Source organism: Thrips palmi, unplaced genomic scaffold (genome assembly GCF_012932325.1).
Source record: "Thrips palmi isolate BJ-2018 unplaced genomic scaffold, TpBJ-2018v1 HiC_scaffold_18, whole genome shotgun sequence".
NCBI lineage: Eukaryota > Metazoa > Arthropoda > Insecta > Thysanoptera > Thripidae > Thrips > Thrips palmi.
The window spans coordinates 46,331-74,053 of NW_023144627.1; the positions used below are offsets into that span (position 1 = coordinate 46,331).

A 27,723-nucleotide genomic window follows, 5' to 3' on the forward strand; every position below is an offset into this window, starting at 1 on the left:
TTCCACTTCCGTATTTTGGATCAATTCGTGCATGTGTTCGACAGCAACGGTAATGTCCTGGTCGAGAAATTGTTATCTACGAATGGCAAGTCAATCAACATCCACGACTTCCTCACCCTATGCACGCTTGACATCATTTCTGTGGCATTACAACAAAGTGACGTAAGTGCACTTACGACAAAAACGAGTTAGTCGCACGGTTGGAACCCTCTCATTGATGCGGACCTTTTCCAATATGCACAATTACATTTTTCTCATTTGGTCTAGGAGATAATGACAAGTAAAATCTGACGTAAGTCAATTTCATTCAGAAGTCAATTTGCCAAAATGTCGTAAGTGCACTTACGACATATTTTTTGAAATCATGTCGTAAAAAATGTGTCGTAAGTACACTTGCGTCACAGATTTTTTTTCACAGCTGGGCAGGGACCTCGAGTACGATTCTGTCATACAGCTAATGACTTGCACTGTCTAAACTTTAATATATAGAAGGGGTCACAACGGAGTAAAATATAAACTTTCAAAGTGACGTAAGTGCACTTACGTCACTTTGTTGGATTAAAAATCACAAATCATGTGACGTAAGTCTAGCGAAGTGGAAAACAAATCATTATTTTAACTTTCTCTTAACATAAAAGTATTTTTTAAGTGCCACAAGAAATTCTCCTATCGTCGGTTAAAGTTTTAACCTGTTGCTTGATTTTGAAAAGTGTTTTTTACGTCTCCTGAAATACTGATGTTTTTGACTTACGTCACTTTGTTGTATTGCCACAGAATTGCACTGGCACTATGCGGGATGCCAAGGGCACGCCCTAAACCGGTCCTCGGCTGTAATAGGAACGCGAAATTCGACTTTGACTTTTCGTGTTTTTGGCACTTCACGTAGCACGACGCTAAAGAATCTCCTCAAAAGTCATCGTCGCCAATAGCATTGGGACTATGCGGGATGGCAAGGGCACGCTCTTAATCGGTCCTCTACTTCCATAGGAACGCGGAATTCGACTTTGACTTTTTGTGTTTTCGGCACTTCACGTAGCACGACGCTAAAGAATCTCCCCAAAAGTCATCGTCGCCAATCGCACTTGGTTTATGCGGGATGGCAAGGGCACGCTCGAAATCGGTCCTCTGCTTCAATAGGAACGTAAAATTCGACTTTGACTTTTCGTGTTTTCGGCCCTTTACGTAGCACGACGCTAAAGAATCTTCTCAAAAGTCATCGTCGAAAATCGCACTGGGACTATGCGGGATGGCAAGGGCACGCTCGAAATCGGCCCTCTGCTTCAATAGGAACGCGAAATTCGACTTTGACTTTTCGTGTTTTCGTCACTTCACGTAGCACGACGCTAAAGGATCTTCTCAAAAGTCATCGTCGCCATTCGCACTGGGACTACGCGGAATCGCAAGGGCACGCTCGAAATCGGCCCTCTGCTTCAAAAGGAACGCGAAATTCGACTTTGACTTTTCGTGTTTTCGTCACTTTACGTAGCACGACGCTAAAGAATCTCCCCAAAAGTCATCGTCGCCAATCGCACTGGGTTTATGCGGGATGGCAAGGGCACGCTCTAAATCGGTCCTCTGCTTCAATAGCAACGCGAAATTCGACTTTGACTTTTCGTGTTTTCGGCCCTTCACGTAGCACGACACTAAAGAATCTCCTCAAAAGTCATCGTCGCCAATCACACTGGGTTTATGCGGGATGGCGAGGGCACGCTATAAATCGGTCCTCTGCTTCAATAGAAACGCGAAATTCGACTTTGACTTTTCGTGTTTTCGGCACTTCACGGAGCACGACGCTAAAGAATCTCCTCAAAAGTCATCGTCGCCAATCGCACTGGGACTATGCGGAATCGCAAGGGCACGCTCTAAATCGGTCCTCTGCTTCCATAGGAACGAGAAATTCGGCTTTGACTTTTTGTGTTTTTGGCACTTCACGTAGCACGACGCTAAAGCATCTCCTCAAAAGTCATCGTCGCCAATCGCACTGGGACTATGCGGGATTGCAAGGGCACGCTCTAAATCGGTCCTCTGCTTCAATAGGAACGCCAAATTCGACTTTGACTTTTCGTGTTTTCGGCACTTTACGTAAAGCGACTCTAAAGAATCTCCTCAAAAGTCATCGTCGCCATTCACACTGGGACTATGCGGGATGGCAAGGGCACGCTCTAAATCGGTCCTCTGCTTCCATAGGAACGCGAAATTCGACTTTGACTTTTCGTGTCTTCGTCCCTTCACGTAGCACGACGCTAAAGAATCTCCTCAGAAATCATCGTCGCCAATTCTGTGGCATTACAACAAAGTGACGTAAGTGCACTTACGACAAAAACGAGTTAGTCGCACGGTTGGAACCCTCTCATTGATGCGGACCTTTTCCAATATGCACAATTACATTTTTCTCATTTGGTCTAGGAGATAATGACAAGTAAAATCTGACGTAAGTCAATTTCATTCAGAAGTCAATTTGCCAAAATGTCGTAAGTGCACTTACGACATATTTTTTGAAATCATGTCGTAAAAAATGTGTCGTAAGTACACTTGCGTCACAGATTTTTTTTCACAGCTGGGCAGGGACCTCGAGTACGATTCTGTCATACAGCTAATGACTTGCACTGTCTAAACTTTAATATATAGAAGGGGTCACAACGGAGTAAAATATAAACTTTCAAAGTGACGTAAGTGCACTTACGTCACTTTGTTGGATTAAAAATTACAAATCATGTGACGTAAGTCTAGCGAAGTGGAAAACAAATCATTATTTTAACTTTCTCTTAACATAAAAGTATTTTTTAAGTGCCACAAGAAATTCTCCTATCGTCGGTTAAAGTTTTAACCTGTTGCTTGATTTTGAAAAGTGTTTTTTACGTCTCCTGAAATACTGATGTTTTTGACTTTCGTCACTTTGTTGTATTGCCACAGATTTGTGGTAAGCATCACTCGTGTATATTTGGTCAGCATGTCAGAAACAAGTCTAAAATCCTGATAAAAATTCGCGCACCTCTCAGAGCTGAAATTCTGCAAACTTACTCTTATATTGATGGCCTGAGTTGTACAGAATGTCAGAATAAGTTTTCAGCTTTCAGAGGCACAAATTAACAAGTGTGACATCACATTGAAGCGAAGGCGACAGAATTCACATTCTCTCAAATAATGAGGTCACATTCGTTGAAGAACAGTGTATTTGGCTGAGCGATAGCGAAGTCTGTTACTCCAGTGCGGTTGAAAAGTTTTGTCTGTCCGTCTGTGTGTCTGTCTGTCTGTGTGTGTACACTACTCCTCCTGAACGGCTCGGCCGATCTGGTTGAGATTTCGCAGGGTTATTAGGTATGTTCTTGGCTCGGCGCACGCGAAATTTCATCATCCTAGCTCAAGTGGTTCAGTTTTTATAGCCGAAAAACACCTAAAAAACGGCGAAAAAATCGAGTTTTCTGTCGGTAGACCTCTCCTGTCTGGATGAAAGGGGGGTCTGGGGGCGGAGGCCCCCAGCCACGACAAGTTGAAAAGTTACAAGGGTCAAGATCGTGTAATTTGTAGACGAAGCACCTCTATCTAAAACAAGGTAGGTATACGCCAGACCGCGTCTTGTCGTAACAGGCTTCGCGATATCTCGCGGCCTGTTCCTCCAATCCGCGCCTGGCGTACCTACCTTGGCCTGCGGCGCTAGCCTGCCTTCGGCAGGCATTGGCTTGTCCATCGTCGGCTACTTCTTACGTGTTGCATGCTGTGGGGCTCCGTCCCCCAGACCCCCCTTAATTCTAGAAAGAGTTGCTTAATCTACAGATAACACGATCTTGACCCTTGTAGCTTTTTAACTTGTCGAGGTTGGGGAGCTCCGCCCCCCAGACACCCCTTTCTTCAAGACAGAAGTGATCTGCCTGCAGAAAACTCGATTTTTCGCCGTTTTTTAGGTGTTTTTCGGCTATAAAAACTGAACCACTTGAGCTAGGATGGTGAAATTTCGCGTGTGCCGAGCCAAGGACATACCTCATAAGCCTGCAAAATCTCAGCCAGATCGGCCGAGCCGTTCAGGAGAAGTAGTGTACACACACAGACACACACACAGACAGGAAAAATTTTTCAACCCCACTGGAGTAACAGGCTTCGCTATCGCTCAGCCAATGAAGGGGGGTCTGGGGGCCCCCAGCATGCAACAGTTCTGAAGTAACTGATGATGGACAAGCATTGTCTGCCGAAGGCAGCCCAGCGCCGCAGGCCAAGGTAGGTACGCCAGGCGCGGATTGGAGAAACAGGCAGCGACATATCGCGAAGCCTGTTACGACAAGACGCGGTCTGGCGTAAACCTACCTTGTATTCATGTTCCTATACCTGTAACAGTGATACTCCTACAGTGATACACTGAAAAACCAGACCATACCAACTGGTGCGGTCAAAATGGCTCCCATTTTTCCACACCAGTGATGCGGTCCAGACCACGTTTGGTTTTTCAGTATAGGCGATGCCAAAAATCAGGGTATGGCAAGTCTTCAGAGAAGGCCTATACCCTTAAATCGGCTGTGACGTAGAGGGTCGCCCCAGTACTGGCAACCTAAAATAACTAACACAATGTTTTTGTTTCTTTTAAAGTCTCTTTGAGAAGCATTGAAGCCATAATATTTATTTTAGACGGCTACTGCATTAAAAGCAAAGATACTCTGAAAATTCCAAGCTGCAAAAACATGATGTTATTTTTGTTGGAAATGTAAAAATTTGGGCCCTCAGCAGACGAAATCCAGTAGCTAGCAGACGGATTTCACATTCAGTTCTTGTTTTCTTTCTGGACTTGGTGCAGATTGTCAGTGCATTCATTTTTCTGTTTAATCGATAACAAAATTGTAATCAGCTAAACAGAAAAATGAATACATTTACAATCTGCACCAAGTCCTGAAAGGGTGTTCTGATCCCGGGGAGGTGGTCAAGAGGCGGTTGTCACGAATAATAACAATAATAATGAAAGATGATATCAGATCAAATAATACACAATTGTTCATGTAAATTAAATATATTTCACAAAATTGCACATAACACCAGCGTCCTTCAGGGCTGACCAGTTCAAAAAACTCTTGGCTGTGAAATCTTCTGTACTATTTTGGGCAAAGTCTTGCTCCGTGCTGACTCTGTCTTTGGCCAGCATAATTTGCAATCAAATTTTCTGCTCGAACTGAACCTGTCTCAACAGGCTCTTCTGCAGCAACACCAGGTACACTGGAATATGGCACTTCAATGCAGGCAGACCCTGAAGCAGCTTGTGAAGGACCCCTGTGAAAAAAGATATGAAGTCATGACAACGACAACTCAGACATTGGACCCATCACATTATCATTGACAATGTCAACAATTTTAGTGACATCATATCCTAACAAGGTAGGTTTACGCCAGACCACGTCTTGTCGTAACAGGCTTCGCGATGTCTCGCTGCCTGTTCCTCCAATCCACGCCTGGCGTACCTACCTTGGCCTGCGGCGCTAGCCTGCCTGCGGCAGGCAATGGCTTGTCCGTTGTCGGTTATTTTTTTAACTTGTTGAATGCTGGGAGGCTCCGCCCCCCAGACCCCCCTTTCTCCAAGACAGAAGCGGTCTATCTGCAGAAATCTCTATTTTTCGCCGTTATTTAGGTGTTTTTTGCCTATAACAAGCTAGGGCCCGCCCTTCCGTCGAACCGAGTTGCCAGCTCCGCTTCGCTGCGCCGGCAACTCGGTTCGACAGGGGGCCGGCCCAGCTTGGCCTGCCGGCGGCCTTTTCTCGGGCCTTCGGCCCTCGCATCAGACCCAACTTGGCCAGTCGAAGGCCCGGGCCTTCGGCCCGCTCGCATCACACACACCGTGAGCGGGTAAAGCAAAGTTATCGATGTACCATCGTGACTTAGGCCCGCCCTTCTATTCACAATATGCAATAGTCCTTACACTTTTTACTCCAACTGTCCATAGAATATGCCCATTTCGTTTGTCTCTTCGCCCTCATTCCGAAAATACCCATATTTGCCATGCTACTGCAACTCCTTGCAATAGAGGCACAGCAGGAGCGCAAAACGAGTCCGTCGCACTTTTTCCCATAACTCATGAAGGCGGGCTCCTGGACCCCCCTTCCGACCCCTCGTTGAAGAGGTCTTGCCAAGACCTATCCAAAACTTAAGTAAAAATTTTCAGTCGGTCGACCCCCTTTTTTCAAGATCCTGATGTGACTAATAGACGAAGTCGGGCTCCTGGACCCCCTTTCCGACCCCTCGTTGAAAAGGTCTTGCTGAGACCAATCGAAATCTGCAATAAAATTTTTTAGTCGGTCGACCCCCTTTTTTAAAGATCCTGATCTGGCCAACTTGTAAAAGCGGCCGATGGGGTCGGGACCAGGTCCATTCATCTTGTCTCGTCGCCCCGATTCCAAAAATACCCCTATGTGCCCTGCTAGCACCTTTATTGGCGGAAATCCCCCTCCCCCGTAAACAAAACTAGTACATGTCTGGAATCCGACGTCTTTCGGACGTCCCGAAGAAGTCGGTTTTGGGAGCTCTTCGGGACCTCCCTAAACGTACTACAAATGAAGCTCTCTCGTACGTCGCGCGGGGACCTAGTGTGTGGTGCCAGAGTTCGCCGCCAGAGCGCGCCCTGGTCGCTCGTCCCAAAGTAGTCGGTTCTTGGAGCACTTCGGGACGTCCGAAACGGTAGGTCTATGTGAGGTCTTTGGGAGGTCCCCCACCACACCCGTCGCAGCGTCCTGCGGCCATGTAGTTCCGAGTGTGTCCGCTAGAGCGCGCCTCGGGCCCACGCGATGCTCACCTGTTGTGCAGATGACAGTCGGCGCACTTTGGCGCGCACTGTGCTTGTGGCGTCGGATCCTTACTTCTATTTATTTTTCTGTTAACTATAGTAAATTCATTTCTCCAAAGAAAAGAAACCACGCACGAAGATGTTCAGTTCTCAGGTGCACTAATAAGTAGAATACTTCAAAGCCTGGTGCAGGCTTATTTCGTGTTTCAATCCAAATCAGAAAGTGCCGGTGTAAGTTAACCTACAATATTCTGTTACTTTGATACTCTTATTGTCAAAGTGTTTATTTTGTTCGTCATCTGATTTTATGCTTGAGAAATAGGCTCTTTGCGGAAACCTTGACCCACTGGAGTTGCCCAAGATTCTGGAACGATAACCTGCACCACTATGCAATTACATGTGGAACAAGAACTGACTCCTGTGCTTCAGTGTCAAATTAAGTGAATTTCCTGCGACAGAGCAAAGTAAGCATGACACCTTGGAATCAGTGCTAATTGAATTTCTTTCAGTCATTTTGGCTTATTTTTTAATCAAGGGGTGTTACAGTTATGGTTGCTGTATTTTCTTTTCAGTCCAACTGAGATTCCTCTTTTAAATATTTTGTTTTTGAGTCCTGTCCACCATTTTTGTCTCCATATTTTCTGTTGTTCGTGACAAGTCCTATCGTTTGATTTTTAATTTAAAAAGGTCAGTGAATAAATACATTTTTCCTAACAGTTTATCTGTGTCATATTCACATTCCTATACGCATTCACATTCATATCCGGAACAGTGGCGCACCCTAGCGGCAGGCCATCGAACTACGACACAGGTGCGCGCTCTAGCGGTCACCTTCGGAACTACATGGCCGCAGGGCGCTGCGACGGGTGGTGGGGGACCTCCGAAAGACCTCTCACAGACCTACCGTTTCCGACGTCCCGAAGTGCTCCCGAAAGAGACGTCCTGAAATGTAGCACGGCAGTACTTCTTTCGGATGCCTTTTTTGTTTCATAAGGTACTCCTTCCGTACTACATTTTGGGATGTACAGAGCTCCGAAATGGTAGTACGACAGTACTACTTTTGATAGTAGTTTTGTTTACGGGGTCCCGCTCATGTAAACCATGATGCACCTGCAGCAGCCCTTGTGCGACCCGGACGGGATTTGCACCACCGGATTATTTGTTTGGATGGTACTCCTGAAGTACCCTCCAAATCTGGTTACTCTAGCTCAACTCCTTCCTTGTACACAGACGCCAACAACAACAACAACAACACACAGACACAAAGGCAAATGCATAGGCCCTCGTCGGCCGAGCCGTTCAGGAGGAGTAGTGCGGACAGACAGACCGACAGACAGACAAAACTTTTCAACCCCACTGGAGTAACAGGCTTCGCTATCGCTCAGCCAATAACTCTTCCTTTTGCCACAGTTAATTAAATTTAGGAAAATGTAAAATGCCCAAACCAACAGATAATGTTGCAACACTTAGAGTAGGAGGCGTTTAAAAAAAAACCCTTTCAATTGGTTTGCCTTTCAAGGTATTGCCTTTCACTGTGGCAAAAAGGTACGGAAAATCCTGTTAATTTTTTTGCCAGGATTCTCCGTAGCCCTCTTATCAATATTCTCCGTAGGAGACTTCAAGTAACAAGTTTCAAAGAAAAGTAAAAATTAAAAAGACACGGCAAATACCCGGCGAAGGCCTCAGACCAGGCGGTAGAAAGAATTTAGGAACTGAGTGACGTCACCGGTTTAGACAGTGTCGTGATTTCGGAAACTGCACAGGTTGTTTCGGTGAGTTGGTGCGTTCCGAAACTAAATGGACTCAACCTATCCTAACCTAACGGAGATTGACAGATACCCTCTAACGCAATAGATACCGTCTAAACGAGGCATTAATATTCACATTCAAAAATACCGGTTCTTTACACATTACGAAAACGTACACAAGCTACCAACACAGCCATACTCTAAGTCCAATATTTATTATTATCATTTTTATTATATAACTTTAAAAGCAAAAGAAAATGACAATGCAACACATTCAAATTAAGAAAAAAGAAAAAGATGCATCTGGAATTAAAATTACGTAGAAAAAGCAATGCGAAAATAACTCAGATAAAGGCAAGGGTAATGTTGGCAGCATTGGATGAGATTCTAGTGAAAATTGCAGAGTCCATGTCTCAAGGTCCGATCCCCAAGGGCTTCGCAGTTGAAGTGAGGTTAAAGAACAAAAACAAAGTTCAAATTTATGGTTGGCTCAGCAATGAAGGGAAATTGATTTGTTTGTTTGTTTATTTCATCAACCATTCTTTAGAGTACAGTATTGCGCACTTAAATATAAATTAAGTGATTTAAGAGAACGTACCCAATTTGTCGGCCACCATCAGCTCGAGGGGGTGTCACGTTCCCAAGATATCAGACACTGCATTAAGGGGGCAGTCTCGTCCCTGTACCCTTTTTTAGGGGGGTTTTCCCCCTCTCTTTTGATGACGATGATTTTTTAATTATACCTCTTAGAGACAAACGGTAAAAACCAAATGAAAGAACGGAATTTTTACAACATTTTCGAAAAAAAATATTTTGTTTTGTCTTCAGTTGCAAGGGAATTATAGGGAATGCAACAAAAGCCGACAAAACATACAAAATTTCACTGCGCGACAATTTTCTCCGGAAGTTCTTAACTTTTTGGCAATCGGTTTGCGGCATATTGAAGATGAAAAAATCCTCTTTACTTTAACCTACAATCGTCCATATAGCCCAAGGATTACACTTTTTAAAACGTAACCAAAAACCTATACAAACTTAGGAACGGTTTTAATTTAGGTTTTCCTTGGGCTACATGGACGATTGTAGGTTAAAGTGAAGAGGATTTTTTCATCTTCAAGATGCCGCAAACCGATTGCCAAAAAGTTAAGAACTTCCGGAGAAAATTGTCGCGCAGTGAAATTTTGTATGTTTTGTCGGCTTTTGTTGCATTCCCTTACTCCCTTACTACTGAAGACAAAACAAAATTATTTTTTTTTGAAAATGTTGTAAAAATTCCGTTCTTTCATTTGGTTTTTACCGTTTGTCTCTAAGAGGTATATTTAAAAAATCATCGTCATCAAAAGAGGGGGGAAAAACCCCCTAAAAAAAAGGTACAGGGACGAGACTGCCCCCTTAATTATCAGACGTGGCATGGTGTTCTTCCAAAACAAAGCAAGGGTGAAATGGTCTCAACGCACTTCCATCTTGAGTAATTCAATCTGCAGAATATTCTGAAGTTTGGGATTCCCACTGAGTCGCAGCATGTCGAAGCCATATGTAATACCTAAGACAGAGAGAAACGTCAGTAAAGCATTCACAAAGGAAAATAGAGATATCTGGTAAAATCGTGAGATGATCAGTTCACTGCATGAATGTCCACAGGTTTAGATTCAGTTGGAATTTTTGACGAGAGCCGGCACACCGTTGGGTTAACCCCGAACACCTACCTTCTCGGGTGGTTTTCCGGAGAGTTCTTGAGCTTGTGCGTTTGATTGGTGCTCGCAAATCCACGAACAGAATATTTTACGACAATAGCCATGCTCTCAGATACAAATTATGAGGAAAATACAGGAAAAATCAAATTTATGCACAGAACCAGCCGGGCCAGAGAGAGCAGAAGGGGACAACAAGGTCTATTTTCACCAACTTTCGAGGATAACATTTGGAATATTTCAAACTGCTATCTAGGTAAAACTCGGTCGCTAAGAGACTCAGTTTCAAACAGAATCATCGAAATAACATCATATTGGTACGTGTTAATACAGTTTCCTTGGTTTTTATGTCGGAAAACCGGTTTGTGTTTTTCTTCCCGTTGTAGTGTAAGAATGGGGAAACCTTATTCGCGCCCTTTTTAGTGCCTACCCCCACCACGGTCTCTTTCCATACCCTGCCAAAAATGATCCCTCTATACTTTTCTAGAAACTGCCATGGGAACTAAAGTGAACGCGCAACAGGACTCCAAGTCTCCATACGTCTCTGCCGTCAGCGAGTAAGTTGGTCGAATTGAGCTAAACAGTGTGAACATGGCATGACTGTAAACTTTGATACCTTACAAACACAATGCGGAGTTCAAGCGAACGTTTTAACAGTACAACTTGGCCAACTTAACCAAAAAATAAGAGGCAATTTCGAAACTTCTCAAATTTTTAGTTTACCTAGCAACTTGTTAGAAGTTAAACAAGTCAGTTAATCATTGACCGAGAAAACCCTGCCGGCTTTAGGATGTTAGTACGGCAGATGCTAAAATTACCACGCAAATAACTTTAAATTTACCTTTTATTCGATATTTCTGTTTTGCAGTGCACTCCTTTCAGTCCACATGCGATCCGTGCAACCGTGGCTTGACAACGACTGGATGTATAACCGGACAAAGGGAGGCAAGACCTTAAACGCCGCTCTTAAAGTTCTGCACGAATATTCTCGAGAGGTGAGTATTGTTGCCTTGGCTAAAGCAGTGGCTGATCTACAGCTAAAGCTCCAAACCATCGTGGTCGTTCAGACCCAATGCCATCCATTTTTATCGGAAAGACTGTTATTCACATCCTATCACCTCTCTTCTCATCGCTTCATACGTTTTGTTTCATTTAGACAGTGATTCCAAACGCTATGAACATAGTTGTACGTGCGGTGCAATGCACTGAGATACCACACCAAACGTGCAATGCCATAGCCATATTGCACTTAAGGTGTAATGCCTCCCGAAAATGTCCTATGCTAACGCATGGGAATGGGGAGGCAATGGCCTTTATGTGCAATGCAAAAGCATTGCACCAATTAACGCTACTCACGCCGTTTAGATTCTCAGGGCACCGTTTATGAGTGTGAAAGAGTAATCTTTTATATTGCTTTTGGACTACCCTTTACAGATAATACCCTTACTCATTAAAACAAACACAGACTAGAACAAGACACTGTAAAGGAGTCAGCTAGCTGTTTCTCCTGGGGGCTTACTGCCGGGAAAGATTAGTGAGGCCGGGCCGCACAGTGTAATGAAAGATCGAAAAGTGGGAAAAAAATATTTTTTTGTTCTAACTGACTTAACTTAATGCAGAAAGACGCATTCTGGTAGGAAAAGTGCCACAGGACCATCCAATCGTCATAGAGACGCCATTTTTGAGAAAAAAGTGGTAAAAATGCCGTATTTTTAGTTCTTGACACCCATGGCTTCTGCTGTTTAGCGTATCCGCAACTTTTCTCGACGCCAACTAGTTAAGGGGTACTAGGACAACATTTTATAGCATTTAGAGCATTGAGCTAGGTGGGGAACTCGAGATATTTCACCTCAAAGTTTACAAATTTCCTAAAAATCTTCCAAAACTGCCATTTTTTGACTTTTTCGAAACCCTGGCTTCGGCTCTATGGTGAATCCGCAACCTTTCTCGACGCCAACTAGTTAAGGGGTACTAGGACAAGACTTGGGAACATTTGGAGCATTGAGCTAGGTGGGGAACTCGAGATATTTCGACTCAAAGTTTACAAATGTCCCAAAAATCTACCAAAAATGCCATTTTCTGACCGTTTCGAAAGCTTGGCTTCGGCTCTATGGCGAATCCGCAACTTTTCTCGACGCCAACCAGTAAAGGGGTACTAGGACAACACTTGATAACGTTTGGAGCATTGAGCTAGGTGGGGAACTGGAGGTATTTCGCCTCAAAGTTTACAAATGTCCCAAAAATCTACCAAAAATGCCATTTTCTGACCGTTTTGAAAGCTTGGCTTCGGCTCAATGGTGAATCCGCAACTTTTCTCGACGCCAAGTAGTTGAGGGGTACTAGAACAACAGTTGAGATCGTTTGGAGCATTGAGCTAGGTGGGGAACCCGAGATATTTCGCCTCAAAGTTTCAAAATTTTCTGAAACCTACCAAAAATGCCATTTTCTGACCTTTTTGAAGCCCTGGCTTCGGCTCTATGGCGAATCCGCAACTTTTCTTGACGCTTACTAGTTGAGGGGTACTCGAACAACACTTAAGATCATTTTGAGCATTGAACTAGGTGGGGAACTCGAGATATTTTGCCTCGAAGTTTAAAAAGTTTCAAAAAACTTACCAAAAATGCCATTTTCTGACCTTTTTGAAGCCCTGACTTCGGCTCAATGGTGAATCCGCAATTTTTCTCGACGCCAAGTAGTTGAGGGGTACTAGAAGAACACTTGAGATCAGTTAGAGCATTGATTTAGGTGGGGAACTCAGGATATTTCGCCTCACAGTTTAAAAATGTTTTTAAAACCTACCAAAAATGCCATTTTCTGACCTTTTGGAAGCCCTGGCTTCGGCCCTATGGCGAATCCGCAACTTTTTTCGACGCCAACTAGTTTAAGGGTACTAGAACAACACTTGAGTTCATTTGGAGCATTGTGCTAGGTGGGGAACTCGAGAGATTTCGCCTCAAAGATAACCAGTGTCTAAAAAAATCTACCAAAAATGCCAGTGTCTGACCTTTTTGTAGACTTGGCTACTGCTCTAGGCGAAATATCTCGAGTTCCCCACCTAGCTCAATGCTCCAAATGATCTAGAGTCTTGTCGTAGTAGCCCTTAACTACTGAGCGTCGAGAAAAGTTGCGGTTTCACCTTAGAGCCGAAGCCAGGGCTACAAAAAGGTCAGATAATAGCAGTTTTTTAGAAAAAAATTTAACTTTGAGGCGTAATATCTCGAGTTCCCCACCTAGCTCAATGCTCTGAATGCTATCAAGTGTTGTCCTAGTACCCCTTTACTATTTGGCGTAGAGAAAAATTGCGGATTTGCCACAGCCGAAGACAAGCCTTCAAACAGGTCAGAAAATGGCATTTTTGGTAGATTTTTAGGAAATTTGTTAACTTTGAGGCGAAATATCTCGAGTTCCCCACCTAGATCAATGCTTCAAATGATCTTAAGTGTTGTTCTAGTACCCCTCAACTAGCTGGCGTCGAGAAAAGTTGCGGATTCACCATTGAGCCCAAGCCAGGGCTTCAAAAATGTTCAAAAATGGCATTTTTGGTAGATTTTTCTGATTTTGTAAACTTTGAGGCGAAATATCTCGAGTTCCCCACCTAGTTCAATGCTACAAACGTTCTCAAGTCTTGTCCTAGTACCCCTTAACAAGTTGGCGTCGAGAAAAGTTGCGGATTCGCTAAACAGCAGAAGCCATGGGTGTCAAGAACTGAAAATACGGCGTTTTTACCCCTTTTTTCTCAAAAATGGCGTCTCTGTGACGCTTGGATGGTCCTGTGGCCTTTCTCCTACCAGAATGCGTCTTTCTGCATTAAGTGAAGTCAGTTAGAACAATAAAATATTTTTTTCCCACTTTTCGATCTTTCATTACACTGTGGGCCGGCCGGCGCAGGTACACGGAAAATCCCTCCACGCGTACTGCATGCAGTGCGTGTGGATCAGTGGCGAGGATTCTGTGATTGGCTATCATATATTGAGCATCCTCGTTGATTATTAACATTGCAAAACTTAACATACACTCATCGCATAGGAAATAGCAGTACACTCTCAGATTCTTCTGATGAAAGGGTCATCACAACTTACGTTGAAATGAGAACAGACGTACTACAATAAAATTCATACGTAATACGATGAAATCATGCATACCTTATGTAGAAACCATGCGTTATACGATTAAATCATGCATACCTTACGCTGAAACCTATGCATATTACGTATGTGCAAATTTATGCGTACCTTACGATGAAAAACCATCGTAATACGTATAAAAACGATCATAAGATGTTGAGAGTGTATAATCTTTTTTTTAACCGACATAATTTATTCAAACAACCGCTAACTGCCTGCAGCATTTCTCTTTTCCACGAATTAAATTTCCCACATGTTAAATACTACCGTTGATATAAGCCTGTACTACCACCTAGATGAAAACCAAGCGAGTATCATCTGCTTTACGTTCGTTGAATGATTTTTAAACATAAATCTCAATGTTGCAAGTGAAAATTATTGTGCTTCACCATGATCCTTGGCTCGTTTGACAGGTGATAAAAATTCTGCACCTTCAGGGATCCCAGGTGTTTTGTTATTTCATCTTGTTTGGTTTTAAACCTTTAATTTACTTCGTTCTGGATGTACCTAACTAATAGACTATTCTAGTCGTGGCTGAGTTAAGAACAAGAAGAATCACAAAAGTGTACTTTTTCGCACTTTTACTTCAAATGTTTAAGTCCCCTTGCTTGGTAGAAGTTAATTCAAATATTTTATAGTAAATGCAACATATTTCATTAAATATATTCACTTTAAATGCCCTAAATGGCGTCTTTTGTGATTCTTCTTGTTCTTCACTCAGCCACGACTAGTATAGTCTATTAACTTCGAGTCCTGATGTCAGGCTCGAACTGTATTTTTTCGGACCAAACGTGACTCGTTCATGATCGTATCGTATATTATTCCCGAGACCAAATGTTGCCAATTAAAAAGAGGGGCCATAAATTTAAGACCTAAAGAACTCACCACACTGTTAAAAAATTCGGATTGAAATTTCATAACATGTTAATGTAATTATTATCACTTTTCTGTTATGAAATTTCATGGCGATTTTCTGCTGTGAACGTCACATTGTCCAGGTCATCGAAAGCAGACGCCAGGAACGTCAAGAGCGACGCAAAGGCAGTGTGTCCATCTCGGACAAAGACTTGGGTGCGTATTCATTGTACACTGCAACGACAGTAATCCTTATTTTTCATGCAGAGTCTGATATGATGTATGAAGGGTGGGTCTGGGAGGAACACCTCGACACTATTTTTGCCCTGTATGAAATCGCAACAAGGGCGACATTATTGTCCGAGAGAACGGGTTGAGATGAGTGTCTCTCCTTTCCAGGCCTTAAGCGGAGGGAGGCCTTCCTAGACCTTCTCCTGGAGGCCAGTGACTCAGCGGGCGCCGCCCTGAGCGACTCCGACGAGGAGGTGGACACCTTCATGTTCGGGGTGAGAAACATGTGGGTTTTGGTTAGGTTGGATACTCGTGGAAGAGGATGCCTTACCTGACGGGGTAACGACCGGGGTGGTGAATTGGTCATCGAGTAATGCGGGTCATTTTTTGGCGAAATTAGGTGAAATTTATAGGTTATCGGAGGGAAAATCCGGCTTATCCGCCTGACACGGAGGAGTTATTACCCCCTCCACGCCACCTCTTCGATGCTCACTTCCAAATGCCCCGCTTCATAATACGAAGCATCTTCCTGATCCTACAATTCCTTCGTTTTCTTCATAATACGAAGCGATTCTTCTTAAAGATTTAAATTTGTAGCATTTTACAAATTTAGGTGCAAGAGGTGAATTTTTCAAACCTTAAATGGCTAGAATAGGGCCCTCAATCTTTTTTTTTTTTTTTTTTTTTTTTTTCATTTTTACAGTTTAGGAATCAACATAAAATTGCTACAAGATGCGCTATCTTACTTTTGCGACTTTGAAAAAGGGGGCGCATTCGACCACCCGGCATACGGTTGCCTTTTTACCACTAAACTGTATTTCACGGTTTGTAATTGCTCAGGGGCACGACACCACGGCGGCGGCCATGTCCTTTATCTTCTACAACCTTGCCGCCAATCCGGAAGTCCAAGCCCGCCTGGCCGAGGAGGTGGCCGAGGTCTTCGGTGCCTCCGATGGCGCAGTGACATCGCAGGACCTCGCCCAGTTGAAGTACACCGAAAGGGTCATCAAGGAGAGCCTGCGCCTCTACCCCAGCGTGCCTCTGTTTGCTCGCAGGATAGATGAGGAGCTTCCAATCACAGGTAAAAAAATACTTCACTCTGTCAGAATTTATATTTCAGGACTGTAGGAATAATTTATTTTACGCTGTAAGAAATTTTATTGGCTGAGCGATAGCGAAGCTTGTTACTCCACTGGGGTTGAAAAGTTTTTCATGTCTGTCTGTCTGTGTGTCTGCACTACTCCTCCTAAACGGCTCGACCGATTCGGCTGAGATTTTGCAGGGTCATTGGGCATATCCTTGGCTCGCCACACACCAAAATTCAGCTTTCTATCTCAATCCATTCGGTCATATTAGCCAAAAAAACACTTCAAAAACGGCAGGAAAAAGACAACTTTCTTGGAACTTTTTACTTTTTGGTAAGTTCCATGTCGTTTTAAATGTTTTTGAGGCTGCTGATGACGAAAATAGAACCTATTCGGACCTCCGACCGAAAGCTTAGCCCCATTAGTGTAGATTTTGGTGACCAACTGCTCTTTTTGAGGGGATCACGCCCATTTCCTCGGTCGCTGCCTAGGAAGGCAGCAGCCTGCCGAAGGCAGGTTAGCGCTGCAGGCCAAGGTTGGTGTATACGCCAGGCGTGGATTGTCGAAACTGGCGCAGCATCGCGAAGCCTGTTACAAGACACGGTCTGGCGTACACCTACCTTGTTTTTACACTGCATAATTTTTGTTTTTACACCAAAGGTTTTTTTTCAATCACAATATGTTAACATACTCATTACCTGACACAAAGCCATCGCAGCACCTCGGCTCGGCCAGCGCGGGCAGGCCAAACCGCGCGGCTAATCCCGCGCGGGTAATCAATCCCTCGCCCGCCGGCCAGATCATCGGCCGACTGCGGTCCCGGTCGTATAAACAACAATAATACTTAGTATTTTCTAAGTATGACTAATTTCCTTTGTAAAATTATGTACAAAACAAAATTCCCAGTACCTTAGTTATTATTTCCTAAGTTGTTCTTTAAAAAGAAAAAGTACGTATTATGGTTGTACAAATTACTTACGTAACTACTGACAAAATGAGCAAAAAGTCAATAACGTGCTGAGAGTGGGGGTCCTCAGCTGGATCGGCCGAGCCTTTCTGTATATGGTCAAAATAATAGAAAATGTTTTTTGACCCCAGCAATGGACTATGCTAACGTTCCGCCAAGAACAGTCAAATCACTAGCAATTTGTAATAAGAGTGAGTCTTGTTTACAGGTGGTTATGTGATTCCCGCTGGCACCGGTGCCTTGATTGCCTGCTACCAAATGAATCGCAACCCAGCGTTTTTTCCGGATCCAGAAAAGTTTGATCCGGACCGATTCCTTCCTGAGAACTGCACCGGTAGACATCCGTATGCCTACGTGCCCTTTTCAGCAGGACCCAGAAACTGCATTGGTAAGTTCAACCAGGGCTCTGCAGCGTTCCCCAGAGTGCCTCCAACCCTTAAATCTCTATTTTGGGTCTCTAGAACCCTGGTACAAACCGCCAGACCGTACACTGTTCGGGATTATTTTGTGAAATTACGACTACTTGTCTGTTAAATATGTACCACGAACTGCTCGTAAATTTCAAAAACAATCTGATCATCCATCTTTTTTTCGTCAATTTACAAAAATATTCTTAAACTTACAAACTTAAACCTCAAATTTTGGTCGTTTCAGGCATTTTTTCTTCCCATATTAGTAAGGAAACAACGAACGAAAATGCATTTTTCAGACTTGCTTTTACAATCATACTTGTAAATTTACAATTTCACCTGTAAAACTAAGAAGCAGTTTGTAAAATGATAAACAGTTTGTCAATTTACAATTTACTTTGTAAAAAAACAGTGCAGTTTGTGGTACAGATTTAACAGGCAAGTACTCATAAAAGTGAGCTTGATTAGTAAGAAAACAAGTATACGCGTGAATAGTCGTAAGATAACGGTTTTAGCAGTAAAACTACGTCAGTAACATTAAGATTTCATCGTAAAATTACGAATTTATTCCTAAATTTATGAGTAAAGTTTGTCGAAAATATGACAATTGTTCATTTCATGAATCTTGTAGTTATTTTACGAATTATTCTTTGTAAAATTACAACACTAATTGTTGGGGTTACTGTTGTAAAATAACGACTTTTCTTAACAGTGTACTCCAAATCGAAAGGCGGTTATATTTCCACCCTTCCAGTAATACTGGCGGTAATTTTGTATTGGCGGTGTCCACGTTTTACCGCTAATATGAAGGGCGAGGGGGCAACCACATTGGATGTTTCGAGGGGTCCTATTCAAAAGATCTTATCCGCGCGTTCCCCCCAAGACAATCTTATCTTAAGCCCGAATCACACTAGCGGATAGCGGGTGGGGATGGCGGTTGTGGATGCGGGTGCGGGTGGCGCTCGACCAATCACAGCGAAGCGGTTGGCGATGGCGGGTGCGGATGAGAGAATAGCCGACCGGCTATTTTTTCATCCGGCAACCGCATCCGCAGCCAATGAGAGTCGCTCGTTTTGTCACGTGACACAGCAGACGACAGCGCAGCCCGCGCAAAGCCGTCGCCGCGAGAACAAAGCACCTGTTGGTAGGAAAGGCGATTCTACACTAAGTTTTCTCGTTTTAACGTGTGGTCTCGGGGCGCATCTACATTGAAATGCCACCAAAGAAAAACAAAAATTTGTTTACTATCGAAAATGAAATTTTAATGATTGAACTTATCGAAAGAAGGCCGATATTGTGGGATTCAACTTCTGAGTGCTACAAACGAGCCGACTTGAAAAATGCAGTTTGGAATGAAATCGCTCAGATTATGGGCCCTAATTTTACTGGTGAGTGGAATAATAGGCCATGTTTTCACTCAATCATTAATTACAATCTTAACTTTTGAAGTGTGTGGAGGGTTAGACTAAAGTATTATTTTTAGGTTATGCTGACTTGTACCTATGTGCTAAAAAGTGTGTCCAATGTTTGTTTGCAGATGAAATGCTCTCCAATCGATGGAAGAGCATGAGAGAAAGTTTTGCGGATAATTGGAATCGGCTAAAGGAATCGAAGAGGAAATGTAGTGGAAAAAAAGTGAGCTGATTAGTAAGAAAACAAGTATACGCTGAATAGTCGTAAGATAACGGTTTTAGCAGTAAAACTACGTCAGTAACATTAAGATTTCATCGTAAAATTACGAATTTTCCTAATTTATGAGTAAAGTTTGTCGAAAATATGACAATGTCATTTCATGAATCTTGTAGTTATTTTACGAATTATTCTTTGTAAAATTACAACACTAATTGTTGGGGTTACTGTTGTAAAATAACGACTTTTCTTAACAGTGTACTCCAAATCGAAAGGGGTTATATTTCCACCCTTCCAGTATACTGGCGGTAATTTTGTATTGGCGGTGTCCACGTTTTACCGCTAATATAAGGGCGAGGGGGCAACCACATTGGATGTTTCGAGGGTCCTATTCAAAGATCTTATCCGCGCGTTCCCCCAAGACAATCTTATCTTAAGCCCGAATCACACTAGCGGATAGCGGGTGGGGATGCGGTTGTGGATGCGGTGCGGGTGGCGCTCGACCAATCACAGCGAAGCGGTTGGCGATGGCGGGTGCGGATGGAGAATAGCCGACGGCTATTTTTTCATCCGGCAACCGCATCCGCAGCCATTGAGAGTCGCTCGTTTTGTCACGTGACAAGCAGACAAGCGCAGCCCGCGCAAAGCCGTCGCCGCGAGAACAAAGCACCTGTTGGTAGAAAGGCGATTCTACACTAAGTTTTGCGTTTTAACGTGTGGTCTCGGGGCGCATTACATTGAAATGCCACCAAGAGAAAACAAAATTTGTTTACTATCGAAAATGAAATTTTAATGATTGAACTATCGAAAGAAGGCCGATATTGTGGGATTCAACTCTGAGTGCTACAACGAGCCGACTTGAAAAATGCAGTTTGGAATGAAATCGCTCAGATTATGGGCCCTAATTTTACTGGTGAGTGGAATAATAGGCCATGTTTTCACTCAATCATTAATTACAATCTTAACTTTTGAAGTGTGGAGGGTTAGACTAAAGTATTATTTTTAGGTTATGCTGACTTGTACCTATGTGCTAAAAAATGTGTCCAATTTTGTTTGCAGATGAATGCTCTCCAATCGATGCAAGATGCATGAGAGAAAGTTTTGCGGATAATTGGAATCGGCTAAAGGAATCGAAGAGGAAATGTAGTGGAATGGAGCTGATGACGGGTACAAACCGAAGTGGAAGCTTTGGTCTAAACTTCAGTTTCTTATTAAAACTTGCATGCAGTCAGATTCCTTTTCCAATCTTCCTGCTGGAACTATAACCCAAATTCACTTATTGATTTGGAGATTGAAAGAGCATTGATTGTTCTGCGAAAGACTTGATCAAAGTTAATCGCCAGTACCTATCAGTGTTTACTCATGATGAAATTTGAAGGTGAGTGCCACAATCACATTGTAAGGAATAACAATTTAGCCACTACGCATTATTTTAATAAATCAATTTTTGTATATCATTTCAGAAATACATGATGATTCCCAAGGATTCCAACTTCTCGCTTGTTTCGAGCTGTGATTCTATATTTCAAGAAATGTCATCTGACACAGGAAATTCTGAGTTATCACCCTTTTCTCCTCGGCCATCCTCATCACCAAGGCCATGCAGCTCTCCAGCTCTGACTGAAGGATCTCAAGTTGTACGATCAGGCCCTTCATCAGCACCAGGTGCTGTCGAATTTCCAAGGAGTGGCACTCAGGTTGGGAAAGATTCTACAGGAATGTTTGGAAAGCGTGGCACAGCTAAACGTAAAGCAGCTGATACTCTAGATGAGGCACTGCGTGTTGTTAAGGAGATGGCAAAGGAGCCAGAGCCAGCCGCTGCACCACCTGACAGTGTTGATACCTTTTTGTCTTTTGTGGGAAGTCGGCTGAGAGCAATGGATTCTGGAGTGCGCAAGCAGTGTGAGGACCAAATACTGTCAATGTTGGTGTCAGTCTCTTAGAAATAATGCTAAGGTTTTTATTTCTATTTTTTACTTTCATTAAGCTCTCTTACTTAACAGTATTTTCCTAAGTATTATTATTTCTTACTCTCCTTGCAGCATATTTTCTTGCTGTGGTTTGCTGTTTTAGTTTTAAAATTAAAACAATGCCAAATATGTCTCTTACATTATCTAGTTATGTTTTTCTTAGTCAGTGTTAAAATTTGCCAAAAAGTAACCAATGGTGCCAAAAAGTTTATGCTGAGTCTATGCACTGAGAATCCAAACGCTATGAGTATAGCGTCAATTGGTGCGATGCAAAAGCATTGCACATGAAGTGCAATGCCTCCCTTTTCCCATGCATTAGCATAGGACATTTTCGGGATGCATTGCACTTAAGGTGCAATATGGCTGAGGCATTGCACGTATGGTGCGATATGTCGACGCATTGCACCACACGTGCAATACTCATAGCGTTTGGAATTTCAGTGTGTTAGGTTGACCAATGAGTGTGAGGTACCAAAAACAAAATTGGATTACCAAACAGTTCAAGACCCTGTATAAGTATTAATTAATGCAAAATATATTTTTGTTAACTTTGGTAGTATGTATTTTAAGTACAGTTGGATACCAAAATTGATTATATTTTTATATTATAAGCTTTGCTTGACAATTTTTATTTTTATTACTGTTTTGTACTTCCATATGTATAAATAAATTTTCCAAACATTGCAAACAAATGATGTTACAACAGTCAATGTCTCAAACCAAACCAATACACTGTGCACATGGTGATAACATTAAACTCCTTGAGCACTCACTGATCACTTATTATATCTTGCGTGGTCAGTCATTTTGTCTTGCCACGGTACAGTTCCCACAGTGTTGAAATAAGCACACCATCTGTCTCTCAACGCCAATGCAGCATCTGCATGTCGATTTCCTCCTTGGTTTGCAAACCGAACAAGACCGCCACATTGCTCCTGGTGATATTCTCCCAGTCGTATAGTTCCTGCCATCTCGTCTTCAACATCCAGCATATGGGGAGGCGCATACATGGCACGACCAACACTGTTTGACCGTAGACAGTTGTGGAGACAAAAAATTGCTTTCAAAATGTGACAGACATCATCAGGATCGTAACACATTGGAGCCCTAAGAATTTGAAATCTTGCAGCCATTATCCCAAATGCGTTCTCAGAGCATCGTCTTGCCCTGCTCAACCTATAAGAGAACAAGAAAAAAAAACGGGAAAAGTATTGCACAGAACTTCAGGTGGAATGTCGGGGAAAAACTTTAAAAAGTGACATACCTGAAATTTAAATATTCTTCTATCCCTTCTATTTGAGACAGATTCCTTGGGGTAGGGAAATTAAGATTTTTTTCTGACAATGTAAACCCTTCGTAAACCCACAATTACATAGGGGAATTCTTGTTCAGTCCCAAACAGCCTTGATGGTTGAGGAACTGACATAGTATTTTTTTTCTAAATGTCTTTTCAGGGAACAGCTGTTCCATATTCCCCTGTCTGAGGCACGACCATTGGTTCCCACATCTACATACACAAAGCGCAGTTGTGCATCCACAACACCCATCAGAACAATGCTAAACGTTTCATGATAATTGTAGTACATGGATCCTGACTTCAATGGGCGAGTAATGGCTACATGTTTTCCATCCATTGCCCCAATACAATGAGGAAAGTTCCATCGGTCTTCAAAATCCTGTGCAACTACTTTCCACTCCCTCCTCGCTGCTGGGGAACCGCATATGGTCTGGTGCAAGAACTTTAACAATGGCTTTAACATTTTCTTTGAAAATTCCTGATATAGTACTTTGTCCCAGACGGAAACTAAGATGTAATGAATCCTGACTCTCACCTGTTAAAAAAGAAAATGGGCATTTTTTAAACTCTGTAAAAATTTAAAACACAGAGTTGAAAACAAAATTGTATTAAAAAAAAGAAAAAAATACCTGTTGCCAAGTGTCTTAATGTTAGAGAAAGGCGCTCAGCTGGAGAAATACTTTCTCGTAAATGAGTATTCTGTTTCTGAATCAACGGTGTCACTCTCTCCAGCAGATTCATAAACATGTCGGTATCCATTCGCAAGCACCTAGAATAACGGATTTAATAAATAACTTCAAAAACGAAGACTGACAGTGCTGGTGTCGGAAAATTTAAAATGATTTTTTGGTCACCTGCGAATTTTTCTGGATCTTCCAACTGCAATTCCAAGAAAAAATTGTGATGACACCCTTTTTTTTTTCTTCTAGCAACATAATGCCGAATCCAAATTTGTCTGTCAGGTAGACTGTCTTTCATGTAAGCAATAATCACAAGGAGAGCAGCCAAAATAACTTTTCTCCTACGGCGCTGCTGGTATAACCTCTCCATATTTACACACAGCTGTCTTTCACAACAAAGTTTCCGACGCCCTCTGTTAAAAATCGGAACGGACTGGCACGTTCTGAGCTGTTGCAGAGAAGGCTGTGCGGTCGGCGGGATCCGCAACCGCATCGAGTAGTGTGATTGGTGTATCCCCCACCCGCATACGCATCCACAACCGCCATCCCCCCCGCTATCCGCTAGTGTGATTCGGGCTTTAAACGCATGCCAATTTCACTCAGTTTGACCACTTGGGATGGGTACGAGAGTAAGCGGGATATATTTCTGCATGCACTATTGGTTTCTTTGATCTTTCATCTTTACATTTCAGTGAATTTAATCACAAATTTTATTGATTTGTAGCTGTATCAAATGATCAAACTGAGTGAAATTTGCCTGCGTTTAAGATAAGATTGTCTTGGGGGGAACGGGCAGATAAGATCTTTTGAATAGGACCCCTCGAGTTTGGGGCCACAAGATTTCTTCAGGCTAAAGATTTCGTCGGATTTTGCAAAGATTTTAACCGTTATTCCGCTCAAAATTAGCTTGTTTTTGGCCTTTTGGGGGGCAACATTTCAGATTTCCCAGAGATTTCTAACGCTAAGGGGACGACACAAGATTCCTAGAGTGGTTGCCCCCTCGATGAAGGGGGTACAGAAATTACCGCCCTAATAGAACCGTTTGTACCTCTTTTGGAGAGCTTTACCGCCTTTTTTGGCACACTGGGAAACGTTATTGGCGGTACTCCTCGTTTTGTCCCCACTATGGGTCCTTCGTTTTGTTGTACCTATTTTTACGCACTATCTAAACGGAGCGCAATTGGCGGTGATTCATTGTACCGTTGCTTTCCATTGGTTTGTAGGGTGCTTAATTGGCAGGCTCCAGCGGGACAGCACTGAGAATCCAAACGCTATGAGTATAGCGTCAATTAGTGCAATGCAAAAGCATTGCACATGAAGTGCAATGCCTCCCCATTCCCATGCATTAGCATAGGGCATTTTCGGGACGCATTGCGTGCAATATGGCCATGGCATTGCACGTATGGTGCGATATCTCAGCTGCATTGCACCATACGTGCTATACTCATAGCGCTTGGAATCTCAGTGAGGTTTCACCTCCTTCGCCGCACCATGTGTGTGAAACGCCCGTAGATTTGTAATGCGGGGTCAAGAAACTGCTTCGAGCGGTCACGACGAGGGTCACCATCATTTGAGCATTGTGTCATGTTCGTTAGGATGTGAATAAGCTAATTTATGGCTGATTCACATCCAGACGGATGTGTAACAATGCTCAAACGAACGTGACATTTGATCCAGGAAGCGGAAGAACGGAATAATTCGACTTGTCTCCAAATTGAGTTTTTATTATGTCGTTGTACCTTACAATGGTTTGCATCATTGTACCAAATTATTTGACTCAATTCCTAGCAGTTAAAGAGAAAATCCACCTCAAGAAAAGGTGTAACTCAACTTGACCCCTTCTCAATTTAGCGGAAAATGGAAACATCTCAACTGAAGTCAACATGACTCCGTTCAACATATTGTTGATAGGAGATAACTCAACTTGTGTTTTTATGTATCCATTGTAAAGAGAATCAAGTCAACTTACCCCCCCTTTAATTTTAAGAACTTAGACGGAAAAAGGAGCTAAGTCCAAAAAATGCACCAGAGGAACCAACACTCCCCGCTGACTATAGTTCCACTTGACATGTCTCCAAATTCCACTTCGTTTATGAAATATAAGTTGAGATGACTCTGTTTTCCATTTTAGCGGAAAGCGATAAGTCACTAATAGCCTGTACGCAGTGACCTGACACTCCTGATGTTCATCTCAAAATTTAACTTACATTTTTAAAACTAGTTAGCATCTACAACACTCCATTGTTTAGTTTTAGATTTCCCTGCTAACAGGTTTTTGTTGCTCCTGAAAAATGGTCAAAATGGAGTTATCCCCTTCTTCCGCTCCCTGGATCATTTTGTCACATTCGTTTCTTTATTATAGAATGAGGCGAGGTGCGGGTGGTGCGGGGAGAGGGGGGCAGGAAGGGAGTCGGGGAGGGGGCGTACACGCATATAAACTTTGTGATACACTTTTGCTGAGAAAATAAATCCAATGCAAACTTAACGGAAGTTTTTTTTTCTATTTCCAGGACAAAAGTTTGGAATGCTTCAGATGAAATCGACGGTGGCGAAGGTGGTGCGGCACTGCGTCCTGAGCCTTCCCCGTCCCGGCTACAAACCGGTGGTGACGGGCCGGGTCATCCTCAGGGCCGAAGATGGCGTACAGCTCAAAGTGTCACCAAGAAAAATGGCCATCTCACCATGTTAACCATTAAAATTAATACACGTATTCAGACCCTTTCCGATCTTGATGCAATTTTTTGTCACCTTAGCCCAAAGAATTTTTTTGTGCAAAATGTCAATTTACTGAAAATCTATCGGCGTGACTTCGTGCCGCTGCAGGGGCGTGAATTAAGTGTCACGCCACTAAACGGCGTAACAGAAAGTTCACGCCGAAAATCAGCGTGACTCAAAAATTCACGCTAATTTTAGGCGTGAATTTCTTGTCATGCCGCTTTTTGGCGTGACTTGTCTCATAAAACGCGTTGTCATTCACGCCAAATGAGGGCGTGACTCACATGTCACGCCGTTTAGCGGCGAGAATAATTTCGTGTCACGCCCTTATTTGGCCATGTGTCTGACCATTACGTTTTCAGTGATTGTGTTGGACGAAAACTTCCGGAGATATCGAGGTTCTTTGTCTATCTTTTAAAAATCATCTAACGTCACTGTTCTCAAAAGGACATAAAGAGGAGAAGGCCGTTGGAAGCGCAAAACTGCGGAGCCTGAATAAGAAATCAGATTTGAGATTCAAGTACCGTAGAACGGGGTAATATGAAACATGAAGGAAAATCGAGACAAAGCGCACTTTTTTCGGTTTTTGTCGCGTTGCTCTCTAGCGGTTGTTCGGAAGACCACCGTGATTTTTTTTTCTCGATCTGGGAGGCCGCGGCAGCTCACAGGAAGCGCACGAAGGCTATCAGAGACTCGCCAGGATTGTTTAGAACCACCGGAAAAATCTCTAAATTCCAACAAGTTTCATAAAGTTAGTAAAAACCTCCCCAGAAATCTCGGTTAGAACTCAGGTTTGCATCTATAGGCAATTATGTCAACATAATCAGGTTAAAATTTGGTTCCGTTATGTCTACTCCCGGGGCTGCCTGTTCCAGATGGAACACAATTTTGTTACCTTGCAGGGAATAGAGACACCTCTTTTCGCTTGAAACATGAAGCCAAACATAATCCACTGTTAACAAGGTAGGTTTACGCCAGACCGCGTCTTGTCGTAACAGGCTTCGCGATGTCTCGCTGCCTGTTCCTCCAATCCACGCCTGGCGTACCTACCTTGGCCTGCGGCGCTAGCCTGCCTGCGGCAGGCAATGGCTTGTCCGTTGTCGGTTATTTTTTAACTTGTTGAATGCTGGGGGGCTCCCAGACCCCCTACATTCTGAATAGAGTTGTCTTATCTGCAGATAACACGATCTTGACCCTTGTCACTTTTTAACTTGTCGAGGCTGGGGGGCTCCGCCCCCCAGACCCCCCTTTCTCCAAGCCAGAAGTGATCTATCTGCAGAAAGCTCTATTTTTCGCCGTTTTTTAGGTGTTTTTCGGCTATAAAAACTGAACCAGTTGAGCTAGGATGGTGAAATTTCGCGTGTGCCGAGCCAAGGACATACCCAAAAAGTGTGCAAAATCTCACCGAGATCGGCCGAGCCGTTCAGGAGGAGTAGTGCGGACACACACGCACGCACGCACGAACGCACGCACACACGCAGACAGGAAAAACTTTTCAACCCCACCTGAGTAACGGGCTTCGCTATCGCTCAGCCAACAAGGTAGGTTTACGCCAGACCGCGTCTTG

At 43.2% G+C, this 27,723-nt stretch overlaps 2 protein-coding genes across 3 annotated transcripts; both read left to right on the forward strand.

Annotated features, from left to right (window-relative positions):
* The first annotated feature begins 8 nt into the window (after nt 1-8).
* Nucleotides 9-26,167, forward strand: LOC117645526 (cytochrome P450 4c3-like). 2 transcript variants are annotated; one of them, XM_034385801.1, is made up of 8 exons: nt 9-144; nt 10,681-10,750; nt 11,062-11,188; nt 15,316-15,388; nt 15,572-15,678; nt 16,244-16,484; nt 17,664-17,843; nt 25,952-26,167. In XM_034385801.1, exons 2-8 carry the CDS (start codon nt 10,689-10,691, stop codon nt 26,128-26,130), a joined length of 969 nt encoding a protein of 322 aa, XP_034241692.1. In that variant the 5' UTR covers nt 9-144; nt 10,681-10,688; the 3' UTR covers nt 26,131-26,167. The 2 variants fall into 2 exon arrangements, with proteins under 2 accessions (XP_034241692.1, XP_034241693.1); XM_034385802.1 differs by lacking the exons at nt 9-144; nt 10,681-10,750; nt 11,062-11,188 and adding an exon at nt 15,063-15,204 and having other exon boundaries at nt 15,293-15,388.
* On the forward strand, nt 20,869-21,679 carry LOC117645530. Its single transcript, XM_034385805.1, has 2 exons — nt 20,869-20,872; nt 20,958-21,679. Exon 2 carries the CDS (start codon nt 20,964-20,966, stop codon nt 21,435-21,437), a length of 474 nt encoding a protein of 157 aa, XP_034241696.1. The 5' UTR covers nt 20,869-20,872; nt 20,958-20,963; the 3' UTR covers nt 21,438-21,679.
* Nucleotides 26,168-27,723: the final 1,556 nt, after the last annotated feature.

Coding starts and splice junctions, on each gene's coding strand:
- LOC117645526 (XM_034385801.1), top strand. CDS start 10,689: ATGGGAACTAAAGTGAACGCGCAACAGGACTCCAAGTCTCCATACGTC. Junction 15,389..15,571: donor CATCTCGGACAAAGACTTGG/GTGCGTATTCAT, acceptor TCTCCTTTCCAG/GCCTTAAGCGGAGGGAGGCC. Junction 16,485..17,663: donor TGAGGAGCTTCCAATCACAG/GTAAAAAAATAC, acceptor TCTTGTTTACAG/GTGGTTATGTGATTCCCGCT.
- LOC117645530 (XM_034385805.1), top strand. CDS start 20,964: ATGATGATTCCCAAGGATTCCAACTTCTCGCTTGTTTCGAGCTGTGAT.